The sequence below is a fragment of the Seriola dumerili genome, unplaced genomic scaffold (assembly GCF_002260705.1).
Source record: "Seriola dumerili isolate Sdu_G_001 unplaced genomic scaffold, Sdu_1.0 BDQW01000442.1, whole genome shotgun sequence".
Classification (NCBI taxonomy): domain Eukaryota; kingdom Metazoa; phylum Chordata; class Actinopteri; order Carangiformes; family Carangidae; genus Seriola; species Seriola dumerili.
The window spans coordinates 434,023-454,508 of record NW_019174697.1 but is presented as its reverse complement, the minus strand read 5'-3'; the positions used below and the strand labels follow the sequence as shown (position 1 = coordinate 454,508).

At 41.3% G+C, this 20,486-nt stretch overlaps 1 protein-coding gene across 1 annotated transcript; it reads left to right on the top strand.

Moving 5' to 3' along the window:
* The first annotated feature begins 978 nt into the window (after positions 1 to 978).
* LOC111234149 (fibroblast growth factor 10-like) lies at positions 979 to 19,283 on the top strand. The gene is made up of 4 exons (XM_022762090.1): positions 979 to 1,011; positions 2,082 to 2,640; positions 16,904 to 17,007; positions 19,017 to 19,283. The coding sequence occupies exons 1-4, from the start codon at positions 979 to 981 to the stop codon at positions 19,215 to 19,217; spliced, it is 897 nt and encodes a 298-aa protein (XP_022617811.1). The 3' UTR covers positions 19,218 to 19,283.
* Positions 19,284 to 20,486: the final 1,203 nt, after the last annotated feature.

Below are 20,486 nucleotides of genomic sequence, written 5' to 3'. Positions count from 1 at the left end.
GTTGCCGTGGTGGTGGAGGGTGTCGACACGGACATATCAGGGGAGTAATAGTCAGACGTGTCGGTTTAAAAAGGCCATGCTGTACACCTACAAGAACATCACTGGATGTTACTCGTCAGCTGGTAGCCGCACAGCTGAGTGAATGTGGAGCATGAATGAAGCAGCTGCTGCCAATCAGCTAATCAACGAATGCTACTTCATGCAATTCATTTAAGTTAGGGAATTCATATGTGCTGAAGCAGTAGCAGAGACAAAGATAGGCATCTTACAATAAGCAGGGCTGGGTTTAATATAATTTTGTTGCCCACCTGCATATAGAAAACTGTCAAGTACCAAAGGTGTCATTAAATGGATAGTCATAATCAATCTTATTTACTCATCCTCTTCTTCAAATAGCTCCTGATTTCAAATGAATTTTTGTGAGTATCATCATATTTCTGCAGCGTTCTTGATTTTTTTGTGCTTGAGTTTAGAAATGTAACATTTCACAATTTTGGCTTCTTTTGTTAAATCAAAAAGGTATTTTGTGAATAGACACAAAGTATTATATTGGTAGCAGAAGATCCAAAAATCAGGTATATTATCAGCACTAGTATTGAAACAATTCAAACAATACCCAGCCCTAGTCAAGAAGACAAAACATGAGAAAGATGGGCCAAACAGTACTGCAACAGGAGGGAGGTATGAAGGAAAGACTCTCTCTCCTTCTTTTGGACCTGCTCTGCTCAACTGGTGGGGTTTGGTCTGGAAAGGGGAGGAGACAGAGAAACGACGGGGAGGGAGGGAAAGAGAAAATGGGGTGGGACAGCCCCCCCCCCCAACCCTGTGCGCACACACACACACAAACACACACACACACACGCACACACACAAACACACACACACACGTACATGTGCAGACACACATGCACGCACACATAAATGCACACAGCTCTTCAAAGCCAAGTGGTTTTCACAGACATCCAATTACACTAAGAGATGACATCTGGCGAACTGCAGCAGATAAATAAGGTGAAAGGAAAGACAAGATTCAGTCACCTCAGAGAAACTAACCAGATAACCAGAGGGAGCACTGCTGATAGAGATAGGAGAGAGGGAGAGGCAAAGGAAAGAGGGAGGGGGCCAAAGGAGAGGGAGCCACACACAGAAGGAAAGAAGAGAGGCAACACACTGCTCCAGCGCTCAGACTCCGAGAGGCAAGGACAGAGGAGAGATAGGGAGCTCAGCTCACTGACAGACGCACAACAAGAGAGGGCAGAAAGACGAGAGCTCCCGGGCTCAGTTACACACTCAAGTGACTTCAAACCAGCTCCGACAAAACAAGAGAAACAAAGAGAAAGAGAGAGAAGAAGAGAAGAAAGTCTGGATTCTGACTCTTTTTGTGGCCCTCCTTGCGTGGATTTCTCACATTGGACATTTTATGAGAAGCAGCATTAATCCTTTTTTTTTTGACTTCCTGTTTTTATTTATTCATTTTGTACTCAACACACTTGGCATCTTTTATCCAGACCTCCTCCGCCTTCCTGTTATCCCCCTCCCAGGACTGGAGGAGATACATGGTTAGGGACATGTGTGTGGAGTAGATTTTAGTAGCATATATGAATGAACTGACATTTTCATTGTGTGTGTCTTTGGATGCGAGATTGTAGGTGTACATTAGGACTCAAAAAAAGGGATTTTTAGTGTGAGTGTGTGTGTGCAAGTGTGTGTGTGTGTGAACCAGGAGCAAAAAGCGGCGGTGTAAGGAGGAGAGAGAGGAGGAGGCGAGAGGTCTTTGAGGCAAGCCCCTGGTTGTTCCCATTGCGAGGTGATCTGAGTTATGGATGTTGACGCATTCCTGCTGCGCTTCTGAGGAATAACCAGCACCGGGGACCACAGCAGAGTCAGCCACAACACTGCGGGCTTCCCCACCACCAGCAACAGCATCCATCACCATTAACATTACTGACAACTCTACATCTGCTACCAAGAATCTCTGATCACATCTGCCACAGCCTTGTCAGTCTCCGACCCAGCCGTTCCACAGGTTTTCATACCACAGTCCCGGTGAGGTTGTGGGTCCCCAAACAGAGGAGGTGTAGTCGGTCGGTCGGGGGAGTTTCTCCCACTCTCTTTCCCTCTCCCCGCACCCAGCTCAGCATGCCCCAGCCCCTGAGCACCTCCACAGCTCTCCCAGCTCCACTACCATGTGTAGATGGACAGTGACACAAGGTGCACCGGTCGCCTGGTTCTCCTCCTGCCCCTGCCGCAGACCTCCTTCACTCCTTCTCTCCCTCACCTTCCTTCTCCTGCTTCTCCTGCTCGGACCCTCCTCTTCCTCGCCCCTGTCCGCTTCATCATCGCCGTCAGACTCTGGAAAGAACCAGAATGCACCGGGAGGGACGCCTCCTCAGTTCTTCGTCCCACACCCGTCACCTTCCTCATCGCCCGCACCTCTGCACGCATCCTCTGCGAGGTTGCCACGGGCGACCAACGTATCATCGTCCTCCGCGACAGTCGTCGGGCGCCACGTGCGGAGCAGCTACAACCATCTACAAGGAGATGTGCGCCAGAGGAAACTGTTCTCCTACCAGAAATTCTTCCTTCGCATTGACAAGAAAGGAACAGTTAATGGCACCAAAAGTGAGGACGATCCATACAGTAAGTCAACCTTGTTATGTGTTTAAATGTGTTTCATTTGTTCTACAAATTTAAAAAAGCGCAGCAATTTATGAGAACAAGAAAGCAGGCTATTACTGGGTATCTAGTTGCACTAAAAATTGTTAGGAGAGCAGTTAAACGCAAAGGGAAGTCCACGCTACTGGGTTTAAATATCTTTATACCCATATCTGTAAAGGAAAACACACCTCAGCCTCCCATCCCGGCTCATGTGTTAATCTGTGGAGAGTAATGTTTCTGTTTTGCCCACCTAGGCAACCGTGCACATTAAGACAGGTGACTGGGCAAAAGAACAAAAAACAGAGCTGCGTGCTTTTCAGCCTTTACACCATGTGTAGAAGCAGGCATATTTGCCAGACTACAGAGTTTGGGAAAAGGCAGCATGACAGTAGGAGAGTGGGAGAGGAGAGGAGAGGAGAAAACAAAATGAGTAAGCCAGGCAGATAAAAAAAAAGAGAGATGATCTACTGGAACCAATTAGAAATTGCCCAGAGAAGGTTCTTCCTCTTTGAGGAAATATCTAAAACACAGCTATTACCAAACCCCTGGGGAGAATGACAAGTAGACTTACTCCTTGCTGCTATTGTGCTGCAGCTATAATAGCAGTGGGCATATGCTAAGTGTGAGGTTATACGGACTCAGATGTAAAGTAATAAGCATGCGATTCCGGCTCCTTTTTCTGGTCGTGCATTTTGCGGGCTGTGAAATATGATTTTAACCTTTATTTATCCTGAGAAAGGTCACTTAGTACACATGCTCTTTTGTCAGCACCACTCAGCCTTACATTCACACAGTTACACTCTTTCACACTGGGTAGACTCCCAGCTTAGTCTTCCACCGCTGAGTACTTAGAGACTCTACTGGTACCTTTAAAGCACCTGGACCTACCTGAACTGTAGTTTTTGAGGGAGAGAAAAATATGTCTGCATGAATGGATGCAACAAGCACACATTTTGCAAAATCTTTTATAAGGCATATGGACTTATAATGCAGATTTTGAACATGCATCAATATAAATTTGTGGAGCATGCTGCATGATAGCATGCAAACCTCAACAAAGAATCCAATCTGTACACTCGCAAACAACTGGCAAATATGTTTAAGGGCTTGTAAGGGTCATCGTAATCATTTATGACTGATCCAGAACAGAAAATCAGCTGTTATCATTCTGTAGTCCACATCTTTATCTTCTAGTTAAACACATCTGGAAGTTCTCCAGGACTGCCACAGTCCTCTGGCCTCAGAGCAGCTCAGAGTAGCTGCATCGCCTAAGGGCACGTTGACAGTAGTTGTTGAGGGAGAACAGAACATTACTCCCACATTTACCTGCCCAGAGTTTCCCAGTTCACAGAATGAGATGGGTGACGTCCAAAACACAAACTAATTTCTTTCAGATTATACAACAGGCTCCTGCTGCATTATGTCTACTGCATGTGTTTTAATTTGCATGAGCGTCTGGGAATGTAATCTTCATAAATGGATCTTTATCACTCACACACCTTCATACACATGTCATAGGTTTGTATGCATCTGTCTGTGGGTCTGTGGTGCTGTACAAGCCTCTCCTGCTGAGAGCATGCACACACACGCACGCACACACACGCTTGAGCACAGAGAGGCCAGTCTTGCACATGGCCTCCATATGGCAAAGCCCACTTTTATTAGGGCCAGGGCCAGTGTGAATATGTGTATGTGTGTGTGTGTGTGTGTGTGTGTGTGTGTGTGTGCCACTCAGACACCAAGGCTCTGCCAGACATGGCTGAAGGAATTTCAATTAGCGTCTCTTCCTCCCTCCCCTTGCCTGCAGTCCTCTCTGACACACACACACACACACACACACACATGCGCGCACACTTTTACACACATGCATATAAAGAGTTCAACCATTAGGGTGCAACGTGTCACTAACTATAATGGCATCAGGTCATGGCATTAGAGGCACAATCCATCAATTTCAACAGCTCTGGCCACGTGATTGTTGTGGGAAATAGGTAAGAACTTTCTAGAGGAAAAAAAAAATATCTTAAATATGAGGACTTGGCCATGGAAGCCAAACCTTTCAGGCCATAGTTTAGCCTGGCAGCATGTTTAGCAGACATTTCATCAAGCTGCATCTACCTGACAGCAAGTGCAGATGTAAAACATGTGTCAGATTAAAAGATGGGAGGAAATTTGGTGATATTTTGTCATTGTTTCATCAGAGCCAAACTCTGATGAAACAATGATTAAATCATGTGTGTCCGCACACCATCGCACTATAGCCCATGTCCTGCATTTGTAGTGTCTGCATCTGTGCACAAGCTTGCATGTACAGCAGTTTGTATGCGTATACTAATGCGCCACCTCCTGCTATTTTGCATGCGCTTTAAAATCAGCAGAGAACAAATTCTACCCTTCAAACTAAACCAACCAGAACATAATTAAATTCTCCTCCCCTAACTGAGAACACTGATGTGGTATTTGACATCATGTTTTTTTTTCCCTGCATGACCATTCCTGCTCAGGCGCCTAATGTGTTTGTAAATGTCTTAGTTTTCAATGCGCTTTTTGGATTATTCTTATATGCTACAGATTACAACCATTGGTCATTTATCCTGTATAGGATTAAGAGTGTTACAACGGAAACAACTGCACAGATTTTTGGGTAAATTAGTCCTCTGATGCAGGTTTCAGGCCTTTATGTGCTTATCAGAGACACATGGCTCTTTTGAGATAAAGCATAGCTAGCTTGCAATATCCATATTCTATACCTTCATACTGCAGGGTGCTGGAATTGCTCCAGTGTGTCAAAGCGAACTCAGGAGTTGCATATGTAGAATGTGGCTAAACAGCTCATTGTCAGAAATGTTTTAGGAAAGCAATAAATTGAAGGAAAAAAAAGTGAGGGAGCAGTTATTAGTGTGGTTGTCATGGTCTAGTAGTCTGGTAATGTTCAGGAGGTCAGATTGCAAATGAGTGTCATTAGATGGTGTCAGAGGTGATGAAGAAGTTTTAGGTCCGGCTCTGGGGTCGAGGTTCTCCTCACAGCCGAGCCATTCTAATCATCTTGTCAAAGCTGCGGGCGGCGCGTCACTCCGAGTTTAGGTTTAGTGCCTGAGTTGTGAATCTGTGCTCGCTAGTGCGTGCCAGTGTTTGTCTATTTGTGTTTGTGTGATCAGTGCCCATCTATCCATCTCACATCATAAGTCCTTCAAGATGAGGCGCTCCGAGTCTAAATATGGAAATCCTGCTGGGCTGTCACGTGATTAGCATTGATCCTGCCACTGACCATAAGCAACAAAACTGTCCTTGTTTTCTTTCCTCCGTGTTTTCCACAGACTGTCACATCGTGTTTACAAACAAATGAATAAAGCAATGAAAGAAATGGACATGTGTTTGCAGTTGCACCACAGACTTGTGGTGGTGCGCAGCTCAATTAGTAATGAACGGTGCCAACTTGACTATAGTTGGAGCTTTGATTCTCACTGAGGCCACCTGGATTGTAAAAGCTGCCACACATACTTATTGTTACCATTAATCACAGTGAACACGTTACCCACTGACGTGAATGAATCGAACACTCCACAATTTATGGATAGTCTAATACATGGGACGTTATTCTGATTTAGTGCAGGTTTTCCATGTCCAGGCTAATTACACAGGTCTGCCCCCTCTACTTTGACCTCTACCTATTGACCCAAGTCAGGAAGCTTTGTTGATGGAAAGGTCAGCACTACACACAGTGCATCACTTTTGGCTGTTTCTTCTGTTACTCTGCCACTGCTCGCTATGTGATGTAGCTAGTGGATATAAATTTCACATTCTTTAACGTCGACATTCTGATTAATAATTCTTGTGTGAAAAAATACATTTGTATTTCCAATAAATACAACTTTTTTTTTCTTCTTTAAAACAAGAGAAATAAATCTGTCAGTTCAGTAAGATAGTTTCAGCCTCTTTCCAATACAAGATCAGTTTGGTGTGCGCCAAAATCTTGAAACAAAACAAAAGAAGGCAGATCACTGCTCTAAATTACAGACAAATTACCCTTGTTTCTACAAAATTTAAGGAAAGAGTTGATTTGTATTGGAAATGTTAAAATTATTTCACTCCACTGACAGATTTTTCTACTTGTTTTGAGAAAACTGGAGTATTAGGAAAAAAAAAAATACCAACTTAGAGTTAAGTTACACTCCAAATAACAAAAAAAGCGAAAAGAAATGTCAATGTCAGTCGCTTTGTCTTCTAATACATGTATTTGTCTTTCTGAAACATCTGAATTATGTTTTCAGAACCACAACCAGTTCTTCATCTTTCTCCTCTCCCTTTATAAACCTCCAGTGACTCAGCAAGATTGACTCAAAAACAAAAATATAGCAAGTGCTCGCCTTTTCGGATTTTTTCTTTTATATTTTATTGAAATTACTCCCAGTCTTTTCCCCCTTTTTTGTTTCTAGATCTCTTTACTTTGCTGCCTTACTCTCCCCGTTTCTTTCCTTGATGAGCGTGTTTAGGGTTCTCGTGGGAAAAGGTAACAGTGTGGCCCATAAAAGAGAGTTATGAGGAGGTACTGGATGCACCAGAGGTTAGTGTCAGTGTTGCTTTTCATTCAAAGTTATTTTGACATCTTCATGGACTCCCCATCTCCAACGGCCGTAAATAAAAGTGGTGCGCAAATTTCACTGCACAAGCTTGTTCAGGAAATGCTGAACTTATTGTCGAGCACTCACGAAGCCGCCAGGATCAAGTTTAACATCAACTATTACATTCAGCATTACTCTGAATACAACAATACAACACACATATACTACCTGCACACCTCCTATATTTCATCTCCTATGAACTTTCCTCTGATCACACTAACATTAACTCTGCTTGTGGTTGAAGCAAACAGGAAGTAGCCCTGATGAGTGGAGAAGAAATCAATCATCTAATAGGCAACAATCTGCCCATATGGGGGGAACAGCTTTGATGAATTCAGATAAAACATATTTCATTACATACAACACTCTTCATGGTGATGTTTTGTTCATATCTGAAGTGCAGCAGGAGTCTGGATCAAATCATGTCAGCTCTGATTCACGACTCTTTTTACTGGAATCTACGGAGCAAACAGAGCTGTCTAGGATCAGCAGAAACATTACATAATATTGATCATCTTACATAAGAGCAATTGTATTTTACCCCATACATTTAGAAATAACTTTATGACAATGAAACCAAGCCAAAGCATCAATAATGTACTGCAAGCTTTCACATAAGCTATTGCGGGATCTTTGATGCCTCGAGTCTGAAATGCTCAGTTTGGGACAAAACTTAATGCGAGTCCCAGAAATCAGGCCTTTGCACCGAGGAAACATACATGTGTCGAGGTGGCGGTTACACCCTAAAACAGATGATACAAGTGAGGAAGCATTCCTCCGTTTTTCTGCTGTCACAATTATCAACTTGTTGTCTCTGATAAAAAAAAAAAATTAGACAAAATCAGAAACGTTCAAAGTCTCCAGTTTGAGTTGTTACACAAACTCTCTGGCCAGGCTCATTTAACTTTGGCATTTTCATCTCAAGACTGCTAAGTTTATTTCATTGATGGTCTATATGTTATTGTAAATAACTGTAGTAATAAAAACGGAATCCTCGCAAAAATGATTAGCTGAAATACTTGACCTCCAAAATGGACAGACAATGATTTCTACTTCTTGCCTCTCCCTGCATTTCTTCGTCAGCACTATCTCACACACAGGGATGAGTGTGAAGGTCTAGAGGTCCAGATGTATGAGTGCCCTTTGACCTCATTACAGCCCGTACAGGGTCATTCATAGAGCATGTGTGTGTTTACGCTTTGGATGTGTTAGGAAGACACATGCAGAGCTAGAATTAGTCAGAACAACCATCCACAGTTTTCCCATCAAGATATTTGCTGAAGATATTTCTCCCTTGCTAAAGTGCAGTTCTAGACTTTTGAAAGCCGTGTTTGTGTTTTTGCCAGGAGTCACTGAGGACAATGACAGGATCCGTCTCATTTTTCCATCACTGTTTACATATTTCATGTCATCGCCGCTTGATATTTTCCCATCAATTCACTCCCCTGTCCATTAATGTGTCAGCTACAACAAGACTGAAATAGGAGCCAGATTTCTGTAGGCAGACCAAGGCAGCCCTGCCACAAACCCCACCACTCAGGCACCACCTTAAACAAAAGTCTTTCAGCAGCAAATCATGTTTCCGTAAGATCCTCCGCCGCTCTGGAGCGCTCCGGCTCTCTGAAGAGAAAATGGCTCCAGACATCAAGAGTCGATTACTATCCGCAAAGAATCTTGAGTTGGACATCTTTGTTTTGATGGACGGCCTTTTTCATTGTTTATGTTATGTGGAGGATTCTTGCAGAGTACAATCATACGGATCCAGGAGAGAGGGAGAAAACGAGAGAGAACAGGAGGAGATACTAAACTATCAGCTATCAAGCTTTAGTGTGAATCATCATCTCAATGAAATATCTGGGAGTACGGAGTCATATTCCTGAGGTTTTACACAAGCCCGCAGAGTCCATATTATTAACATAGAGAGGTATTTACTGTATGAATGCCGACATGTTGCCCATTCAGCCCAGTTCTTGGCTCATCTCTGGGATGTCCCTAACAATAATCCAACAGTTTGCTGTTGTCTAAATAACAAGTGATTACATCTGACAACAAACTGCAAAACAGAATCACAGCAATGTTCACTCTGGTGTAAACAGTGACAGGAAAGTTGTTAGCATCATTTACAGTTACGAACTGGAAAGTGCAGTATTTGCCATGTCAGCAGTACGCTCATCTCTGCGGTTTAATGTCGTAATACTGTGTAAAGTCAGCCAAGAGTGGAGCCAGTACGGCTTTGTTCTACAGATTATTTCATTGTGAATGTAAAGAAAATCTTTGAAAGAAACTTAAGCAAAAATAAATGTCAAATATTAAACTCATAAAAGAAAAAATCTATGATGCAAACATTCTGTAGTTTAACTGCTTCACCTCCAACATTATCAGAGGCCGTTTCAGGTTTCCTCTCTATGTTCTTTAAAGCTTTATCCAAGCAGTCCATGACACAACTCTATACTTTAAACTGGGCTCCTGCAGAAGAAAAACAAACGCCAACTTTTTACCGAGGTGAAAATCACATTTTATATAAAACCTTAATATTTTACATCATTGTAAATTTTTGATTTTGGACAGTTGATCAGACAATTTTTAAACTGACCAATCAATTAATCAAGAAAATAATAGCTGCCACTGAAGCCCTTTTACATTTACGTCTTTTAGAAACCTAAAAACAACAAACATCAGATGTTTTTGTCTTCCAGTAGCGATGCTGAAAAATGCATTGGAAGCCTAATACTGAAAGTGTCATTTCGGCCTGGTGCATGTGAACAGGCAGAATTCATGGTCAGTAAAGCAGTGGGAGGTGAAGAACAGCATCTGTGACAGATAACATCCAGGGCTGCTGCCATATAGATAGACCATGTGCACACACACACACCTCATGTTCCTGCTCTCCTCCATACTCTCTCACTCCCCCCAACCCTGCTACACACACACACACACACACACACACACACACACACACACACACACACACACACACACCACGAAAGTGAGGCTCTTAATGGAGTCATCAAAGGTAAAGCTGAGAGCTCAGAGTAGAGTCCAGAGAGGCATCTGGACAGCCTGGCCGTTTGAACAGAGAAGGCAGGAATGCCAGCTAATTACTCTCTCTCTGTGTGTGTGTGTGTGTGTGTGTGTGTGTGTGTGTGTGTGTGTGAGTACTGTAAGTGAGGAAAGACAAAGAAAAGTAAGGTCGCTACAAAGAGAGAAAGCTGCATGTGACAAAGTGAATAATACTTGTACATGTCGGTGCATAATATTTGTGGTGTAAAATAACAAGATTTCTGAAGCTCAAAGTCCAATGCCAACAATGCAAACCACAACAGTTGGGAAACATCGCACTGGCAGCTGAACTGTAAATGAAAAATGTGCGAAATGCAGACAACCGTCACAGCACTTTGCCTGAAAACATAACTCCTGCCGTGTCAGGCCTGTGAAATGTTTTGACAGAAACTGGCAGCTTTGGCACTTTATCATGTTACAAAGTCAACTGTGTGAAAGGCATCACAATATCTCAGGTGGTTACGTTTTTTTTTTTTTTTTCACCTTTCGCTCAAATCACCATTAACATCACTGTGAATTTCTGTTGGTTTCCTCCCAGCTGCTCTTAAACGTGTGTGACATAACTTGCTTGGGTCTTGCTGCGCTCGGTAAAGTGATCTCGAATTATGCCGACTGGAATGATGAGCCGCGCAGACGAAATTTAATGCTATCGGCAGGCTGAAACCTCTGGTATTTCAAACAGGGTTTTCACTCAGGTGATCCGTTTTGTGCGATTTCGGAATAATCTGGGTTTGTTTTTCTTTTGGCACTTCAGATCAACGAGGCCTGAAATCGCACACAGCTTGAACACTGTGCGGAAATGGCTATTTTTGAGGAAGACAGTGATGTGAGTGTTACCATCAGGGAAGGAAATAAAACCAATATGGAGGCAAGAATAAGCTAAATAATAAAGCGAGTGCAGGTCAAATAGAGCAATTTTACTAGTGGAAAAACTATTTAAAGAGCATATTATTATCTACTTAATAGGATTTAGAATCCTGAAATTTAAGACATCCAAAACAAATTATGAAAAAAAAAAACAATTTACCAAAAACTGTATTTGTAAAACAATTTTGGCCATATTGCAAATCAGAAACAGGCCTCTGTTTTCTCAGCTTCAGTCAAAACTGTCGGCCAGGCGCGCTTTGATGTGGCCACTTAGCACAGGATGATACTGTTGTCAACCACATCAGTCCAAACCAATACCTCAACGCTCCTCACAATACAGCAGTTTCTACTCCAACCCAATATCTTCACCGGCACTCGCCAAGCAAACTGCACAAGTGAGAAATGTTTGTTTTCTCTCAGACTTCAAAGAAATATTCAACCAAACTCCATGAAAGAAAAAATAATGCAAAGGAAATATGATAAAACCACAAGTGGCCTCAAACGCAGCAGCGGTCGAGATAACTTTTTTTTAAAAATGCATTTTGCTCATTGTGTTTTGTATTTATATGGTCAAATAGAGCAGAATAGTTTAATATTTTCAGTTCGTATCTGATTTAAACACATTGGTGGTCTATTTATTCTTTGAATTCCTCTATTCTTCTTTTGTATCTTTTATTTATTTATCTATTTTTTTCTGGCAGGGATTTTGGCGGTTGCATGGATGCAAACTTTCATGTCGCAGTGAATACAGCATGTTGTCAGTCACTCTGTTGCATAGTTTCAAAGAAAAAAATGATCTTAGTGTTTAGACCTCAACTGATGCATATCAGATATTAAATCTTAAAAACAATACATAATAGTGCTTCCACTTTTGCTTCGTGAAAATTTTGTTTTTTTGAACATTGCATTTATATTTCACATCCAAAAAAAAAAGCGAGAGAATTAGTCGCTGCAGAAAAACAACCGGAAAAGTCAAGGGTTCATCCAAATATCTGAGCTTTGGACGTAGAATAAAAGAACCCAAACCATTTCCATTCCTCGCACTGAGGGGAGTTCATGACACAAACTAGTCCGCAAGTGACAATATTTCACAATGCAGAGTGAGACCTCTCCGGGCTGCAGGCACGCAGTAGACCTGCTCACAGCTGGTCACCGCGTCGAGGTCACAATGTGAACAACCGCAGTATAATCTTCAAAAAAGCCCCTGGATAAACAGTGGAAACATTTTCACAACCTCCCTTAACCTTTAGGTTCAGCTGGAGTCTCACTGCCCGTGTTTCCAGAGGGGCCAGCCGGGGGTCGGCGGGAGGTCTGTGCATGTGTGTGTTCCTGTGTATGTGTGTGTGTGCGTGTGTGTGCGTGGGTGTTCTTGTGTGTGTGCGTGTCTATGGGTATGCTTTTTAATGTATATACATGTGATTGTGTGTGTGGTCATTGGAAAAATAATTGAGTTACCAAAGCCAGGGTCTACTGTTCACAGCTGTACATTTTTCTCAAAACTGATCAGTTGTTTTAATCCTAAATTGCGTTTGTTACACTTTGAATATATTGAACAAAAATTCATATTTTAATGCTTCTATGGAATAAATTTGGGGGGGGGGGGGCACATCCAATTTCAATGTACTGCTTGTCAGCAACAGTTGGAAACTTGTGGCTCTTTTTAAAGTATCGTATAGTCTTAAAGTTACCTACATTCATGAAATAATGTAGTATATCAATAAACGCATGGTGCAACTGAAGGATAGTGGACTGAACAGATGGTGGATTGACGACACGCTTGTAGAGATCGAGAGAGTAGCAGAACATCCTGCTCCAGTAGAAACAGTGTAACATGACTGAGTCAGTGTTGAGAACCACCCAGGCAAAAGTATAAAAGCGGCTCTTTAGAAAGCCTCTCTGAGAAGCTTTCAGTTACGTTTAGTAACCCTACTGACCAATCCCGATGGTGTCTGAAGTGATGACAGTCTTCTTCATCAGAAACATTTTTCAACGTGGGGTGGACTAGGGTGTGATTCTGACTGCATCTCTTTCCTCCTCGCTCTTCTCTCACTTCCTGTCATCTCACTACTTTTGACTCTCTAATAAAAAGGCATGGAAAACCCCAAAACATACTTTAATAAAAGAGAAATATTTCTCAAAGAATTGAAGTGAGCTTCATGTCAAACTGAAGAACCGTAGACTCCTCCAACCATGTTTTATACAAAACTCAAACTCCTGCCGGTGCGTTGTCAAGCTACAGATCTTATTGGGATGATGAGACACAGTCAGTCGTCAGTCACATTAATAGACTGAGGTCTTCAGGGAAGAGGAAGAAAAATTGTGGGGTTAACCATGAGGGAAAACAGAGTGAAGATAAGAGCACAAAGAAAAGGAATAAAGATGGAGGCCAAAGGAGCACTGATGTGAGGAAGAGAGAGAGAGAGAGAAAAAATCAAAGGAGACAGTGGAGATGAAGCAAGAGAGAGATATGAGAGACAGTAAGTGTAAGTGTTTCTCTGCACATTGTCAAAAAAAGTGGAAACGCCTTGAAATATCACAAAATATCTGTTATACTTGGCAGAGGTGGGCAAGTCGGCTTATTGATAAAAGCTAAATGTGCAAAAGTTCAAAAGAAAGACTCAGCAAATACATCATGACGTACATGAGACATGCGGCTTCAACATCCACTAAAGAGATGAAAAGTAACTGCAGAAGAAAACTTCAGGTCTGTGTGAGCTGATGAAGATGCTCTAACGAACCGCAAATGAATACAAAAAACAAACACAAACATTTTCCAGCTGGTTTTCTACACTGTTTTTCTCCATTTGAGGTTTGACTGGCACTTTTTTTTTTTTTTTTTTCCAATTCATCTTGTTGCTCTTTTCTTTCAGTATTTTTTTTTTTGGTTAAATTTTGCTACATTTAGATGGAGAGCTGGTTAGTGAGGCTGAGTGAATTATCTTGCAAACTGGCTCAAATTTATGAAAGCTGCTGTTGTGTCTCTACCTTCTGCTTACGGTGTGTCTGATTTGCAATGTACTTTTAAAAAAGGCAATGGACTTTCATTACAAAACCCATGAAACAACGTAGTGGTCTTTATGAAGTGGTCAATGAACAGTTTCTTACTGTTAGAAAGCCAGGCTGTGTTTATTTGTACTTGTAGCTCCGTCAGTGTTATGGTTGGGGTTTGACTGGCAAAGACGCCTTTTGGCTTGTTTTTATGAAAGTTGTAGTGTTGCCCTGTTACACACAGGTGTTTGCCCTTGGTCGGTTGTTGATAGCGGAAAATGTCCATGCCTTTTATATTAAGTGAACCCTGTGCTATTTGTGTTTTCAGTGTTAGGTCATAAAACTTTTTCTCTTTGCACTCAAAAACATATATTCATAATTAATATGCTGGGCTGAGATCCAGGGGCCACACGGAGGGAGAAAAACAGAGTGTTCCCTTTTTTTTTTTTTTTAGGAAAAAGTGAGAAAAGAGAAAAATACATTAACAGACTCAAGATACCAATAAGACAAGGTGTCGAATTAGAGAGTAAAATAATAAAGCTCTAAGTGCAATGTGGGCCCAGTACCAGAGGCTGAACCTTATTGTTTAAATGTGTTCGCATGACTGCATCTGTGTCCTGATGTGAGCGTCTGCAGTGATACAAGCTCAGGTCCTGTTTTTCTCCGTCTCCGTTGCCATAAACTCTGTTGTTGCAATCTAAGCCTTTTGTTGCAGCCTGGCCTTTTAACTCGCAGGCAGACGGGCTGCTTCTGGTAACTGGTAAAGCGGCCATAAAAGAGCCCTGTGCTTTTGGTTTTTCACAAACCACATCAAACGGGAGGAGGGAAAAAGGGTTTGAACAGGTGGACCGGCCTTTAGTGCAACACAGACAGATCTTATTTTGACGGATCACAGCTCAGAAATGTCAGCTGTGGTGCAGCGAGATGGAACATTTTGAACCTGATAGATCAGTGTTGTGGTACACGTCTGTATGAGTAATGAACTTAATATAACGAGCCAACATGATGCACTGTGAGCCACGGAAATCTTCTTCAATTTTAGAGGTTGAGCAAGCTTTTATTGACCAAATAAGGGAACTGAGGGGATAGATTAATGCCAGTGTTCTTCAGCCAAGACCAACATTTAACAAAAAGAAACAAGGCCTAAAACTATTTAAAAAAAAACCAAAACAACAACACAGACAAGATGGAAAATTGTTAGTGCAAAACAAATTAATTTTATGCTCCGCAAGACAAATGCAAGACTGTCTCCTTTTGCTTATTTCTCAATGTTTTCTCAGTGCAGATACTAGAGAGAGTCAACAGTGACACTTGCAGTTTCGTGGTGATATATATGTAAATGCAGCAAGAAAGACAGTCCAAGAAAGAAATATATCTGAATATATAAAAGGTTCAGAATTAGGATTTACAGCTGTACAACACAGCAGTCAGCATGCAGATGCTCTCGGATGTCTCCATCTGTAGCTACAACAAGGCTCCCCAACCTTCATCCCCCTTCATCTTCACAGAACTCACACCAGGGCTGCAGGATGTTGCAAATCTGTCTAAGGATGAGAGAGTTTGAACAAAGGCAGGGAAGGGGCATCTGGTCAAAAGACAGGTATAATTTATATGAGAATCTGAAGCTTAAAGAACAAAGTCATTGCGTGATCTTTAAACATTCCCTAGCTTCTCCTCATCACCATTTCTTCCACATTTTTTTTTTATTTTATTTTTTAGGTAAACCTACAACTATGTGCATTTGTTTGTTTGTTTGTTTGTTTTTTAGCAATGCATGAGGCAGTCCATCACTCATTACTCAAACAGGAAACTGTCTAAAAAAAGCTCAAGAATGACAATAATAGACCTCTAGAGATTCTCTGGATTTACTCTCTCTGTTTCTCACTTCTTCCTTCTGACTACTCCTGCAACCAGGTTCCACTTCCTACCGGCCCCTTTAGCTAATCCTCTCAAAACCCTTGATAGTTTTATGGCTTGGTGTAACCGACTTTAGGATGAGAGAAGAAAGGGCCGGCGACCACAGCTTAAACCAGTAATTGGTTCAGGCTTGAAAACTGATACGGACGCCTTGACCTCTTGCCAGTCTGGCAGCCAGAAAGCCTCTCTCCGTCCTGTCCGTGTGCCTGCCTGCCTGCACTGCCTGCCTGAGCTCCCCTGGTCAGAAAAACAAACACTGAACGGAGAAATGTTTTTTCCTGGCTTACACCTCGATCCCAGGGCATGCTGCCCACAAGCTAACCAGCAAATGAACAGGGGGCAAGAGGCCGGTCTGAGGTCTGACAGTCACAAAAAAAAAAAAAAAAAAAAAAAAAAGGGAGACAAGACTGGGGTTCACTTGTGAAGAAGGAACTGCCGGTTTCTCCTGCAGTATTTTGGGACTTTTAAGCCATTTTGTAAACCCTCACATTCCGAGATTTACCTGCTCTCATTTTAAGCTAATGCTAACACAATCAAATACTATTTCTATGGTGTGTCAGATCCCACAGTCTCTGAGAAGGATTAGCAATGTTTTCTTGGTAACAACGCTAACACTTGCAACAAATGGTTAGCTCTCTTGAGGAGCGTAAATATTTTTGTCTGGTATGAGAAAAAATGTAAATGACAGCAGAACAGAAAGAAACCGACAACGTACATGAATGCAACTGTATCTGAGGAAATGATCCACACAAAGTTTTGACACCTTTGTCTCTCTGTCCCCGCTGCACCAGGTATTTTGGAGATCAAGTCAGTGGATGTGGGGGTGGTGGCCATCAGGGGCCTCAGCAGTAACCACTACCTGGCGATCAACAAGAAGGGAGTGCTATACGGAGCGGTGAGTAGCAGTTTCAGTACCGTTTCACAGCGATCTACGCTTCTTCTTTTTTTTCGTGTGTGTGGTATCTGGTACTTTTTCATCCAAAATCTACTCTACTTTTAACATGAACATTTTTTCATTCTCATGACGGTTGAATTCATCTGATGATGTTGTCAATCTAAGTGACTCAAAGTCTTGCAAAAGAGACACTTTTCTTTCAAGTTTTGACTCTGTGGCTTTTCTTGAATGCCTTTTAAAACAATGGACAAGGCTGCAAGACTCTATTCCAGAAATAGGAACCGCAGTTAGTCAATGTGAGCTCTCCTCTCTGCTATCTACCTCTCCTCTCCACTCCATTCAGAAACAGGAAACACAATCCTGCAGTTTCTCTATTCTGCTTCAGTCCCTCTGGGGAGAGCGGCCCTTGTTTCATCCGTTTTCTCTCCCTCCCTCCTTTTCTTCATCTCATTCTCTCCCTCCCTTTTTTTTTTTTTCTCTTTCCCTTACTTTGAAAGGACCCAAACTTTCAGCGTGTCTCTCTGGAGCCACACCACAGATGAAATGACACACGGTAGAAAAGAAAGAAAAAGAGGCATTCTGTTGCATGGCCTGAAACTGAATTCCCATGACGTCTTCTGCTCGGTGCAACATAAACCACAGTAGCACGGTGGTGAAGGGCTGGCGTTCGATTACACTTGATGGGTTTACACAGTGACTTCTTTATCCAGTGGTAATCAAATGAAATCATTGTTTCATTTTATCACCAGATTAATACATGTAAGGATTATGACTGCCTTTAGGTTTTACCGTGATTCAATTTGTATAAAATTCTCAAAGAAAACCGAGGATGGATGACAAATTCAGTGTGTGGTCTGGGGTATAACACTGTACATATCTCTTAATTTAACAGTAATATTCTTTTTACTTTTTAAGATCTGAGCAGTAAGTCACTTACTCAAACGTTCCTGACATTATTATTTTTCATGATTCATTGCTATAATTTGATCTAATTTATGATCTTTTTTTTTTTTTTTTTCTTTTAAATCTGCTTAACTAATCATTTTAATTGAAAGGCAGCCAGCTCACACACGCTGTTTGGTTGTACCAAGCACCAGCATTAGTAAAAAAAAAGCTGCACAGTGTCTGTAAAATATTCTCATTTTGCTTTGGGAACATTCAGTTTTACTTCTGGAACCAATTTGAACAGCTGTGGCCAGATACAGAGAGAGAGACTGAGTTATATTGTGCATGTGTGTGTGTGTGTGTGTGTGTGTGTGTGTGTGGGGGCAAGTACATTTTTGCTCGTGAATATCGACTGCATCCAGTTAACTGGCTGTTTAAGCGACGATAGCCTTAAGCACAAGGGCAGCTTCCAGTAAACTGACAAATGTTACTCTCTCAGATCATTTTCTCTTCATTTACCAGTGGGTGGTCACTGTGGTAATGTAAACCACAAACATGGTGTCACGATGCTCTTTGCTGGCGACGAGCCCGAACCTCTAAGACGTCAAATCTCACGCTAACCTCCCTGCCCCCATCATCACCCGGGGGAATGTTCTTAAGCAACGGCTGACCATTTGTTAATCACAACAATGAAAATATCAACATGTTGTTTCTGAGCTCAGACAATGTTTGGAAGAACAACCTCAACATTAGCAAGCATGAAAATATGCAATCTTCCAGTCACCAGTCAATCAATAATCACTATTTAGGATAGTAATAATGAAAGTGAAAGATTAAAAAGAACCCACAGGAAGACTGCTGCTCCATTAGAAGAAAAGAATCTACTGACATTATTTATTATTTACTTTCATGTCTGTAAACTACAAACCACAGAAGTATATCAGCCTTCAGACTTGTGTGGATGATTCATGTTTTAACAAATTACATTATCAGACGCACTGTCTGATAAACTTTTGGTAGTCGTTTTTTTTTCTTCATCATCAGGGATATTAAGCCATGCCAGACACTAAATATGACCTATAAGCTCTGTGCTCCCATTTACACTCCTTGTTCCTCTTCCACAGAGGGACTTTGGTCCGGACTGTCGTCTGATTGAGCGCATTGAGGAGAACAAGTACAACACCTACGCTTCAGCAGAGTGGCGCAACAAGAAGAAGCACATGTTTGTGGGACTGAACGCCAACGGAAAGCCAATGAAGGGGAGGAAGACACGGAGGAAAAACACAGCCACTCACTTCCTGCCCATTGTGGTACAACCACGATGATTGGACACGTCAGCCATGGGAGAACACTGCAGACTGCAGGGTATCAGACTTTTTTTTGGAGTTACAGTGATGGCTACATTGGACAGATCTGAATGGGATCTGAATGATGCACTGAGAAGGACAAGAATGGAAACCTAGAGACATTTATCTCTGATGGATAAAGACAATTCTATTTTTAAAGAAAGAAATAAGATATATTGCTATACAATGTATATATTATTTTCTGTTTTAAGTTATAAAATACGTAGGCACAGTAGAAAATATGAAAAGAAACGACTTCTGTGCCAAAATGTGATTTAGTAACTCACATTTCTAGACTTGTGTACATGTGAAGTGCTTGATTAAGGAGAAATGAAAATGAAATGAAATGACAGAAGGCAAAGATGCAAGAGGAGAAGAAAGAGGAGGAAGTACTGATGGAAAGCTGACTGATAGAAGAGAAGAAGAAAAGGCAGAAAAAAGCAGGAAAGATAAAAATGGCAGTCGAAAGGATTCAGTCAAAAGAGCACCAACACAGCAGCAAGTCTATGTTTTTTTCTTTAAATTTATTTATTTTGTGTAATATTTAACAAAAAAAAAAAAAAAAAACAAAAACAAAAAAAAGACAAAGTCTTGTCTTTTTTTTACCATTTATGCTTTTCTTTTTGAAAACTAATCATTTAAACCTGAATAAATATAAAAAAATATATTTGTCTTTAACTTGTTTGACTTTGAATCTTTTTTTTGTTGTTGAGATTTTCACGGTTCAATTACTGGTTGCTCACACTGTAAATACACAGCAAAGAGAGAGAAATAAATTCATATATTAATAAAACATTCAAGGGAGTTCGTCAATCAACTGACCAAAGACCTGCAATAATGTATATTATTATGAACAAACAAACACATTTTATGGAGAAAAGACTTTGGATTCAAACGCAGTAAGCACTGTATGGGAAGGGTAGAAGACAAATACTCATTATATTGATAGACTTTTTCATATTTTGCCTCGATGGAGCAGAATTATTCAATGATGAATACTGTGTGGTTGAAAGCCACTGAGCTAGTATGTGGGCAAGATTATTTTGCCAAAGTACTATTTCAAAATGTCAAGAATGATCTTCTATGCGCAAGCATTCAAATATATTGGAAACCAAAAAGCACCACAACTGCCTTTATCAAAGTAATCAGGGTTTATACCAAACTGTGAGTGAGTCAGTGGAGTACCTTTATAAAACCAAGACATGGATCAGGAATCTGCAAGAGATTAGCCTTTTGAAAGAAGCCCAG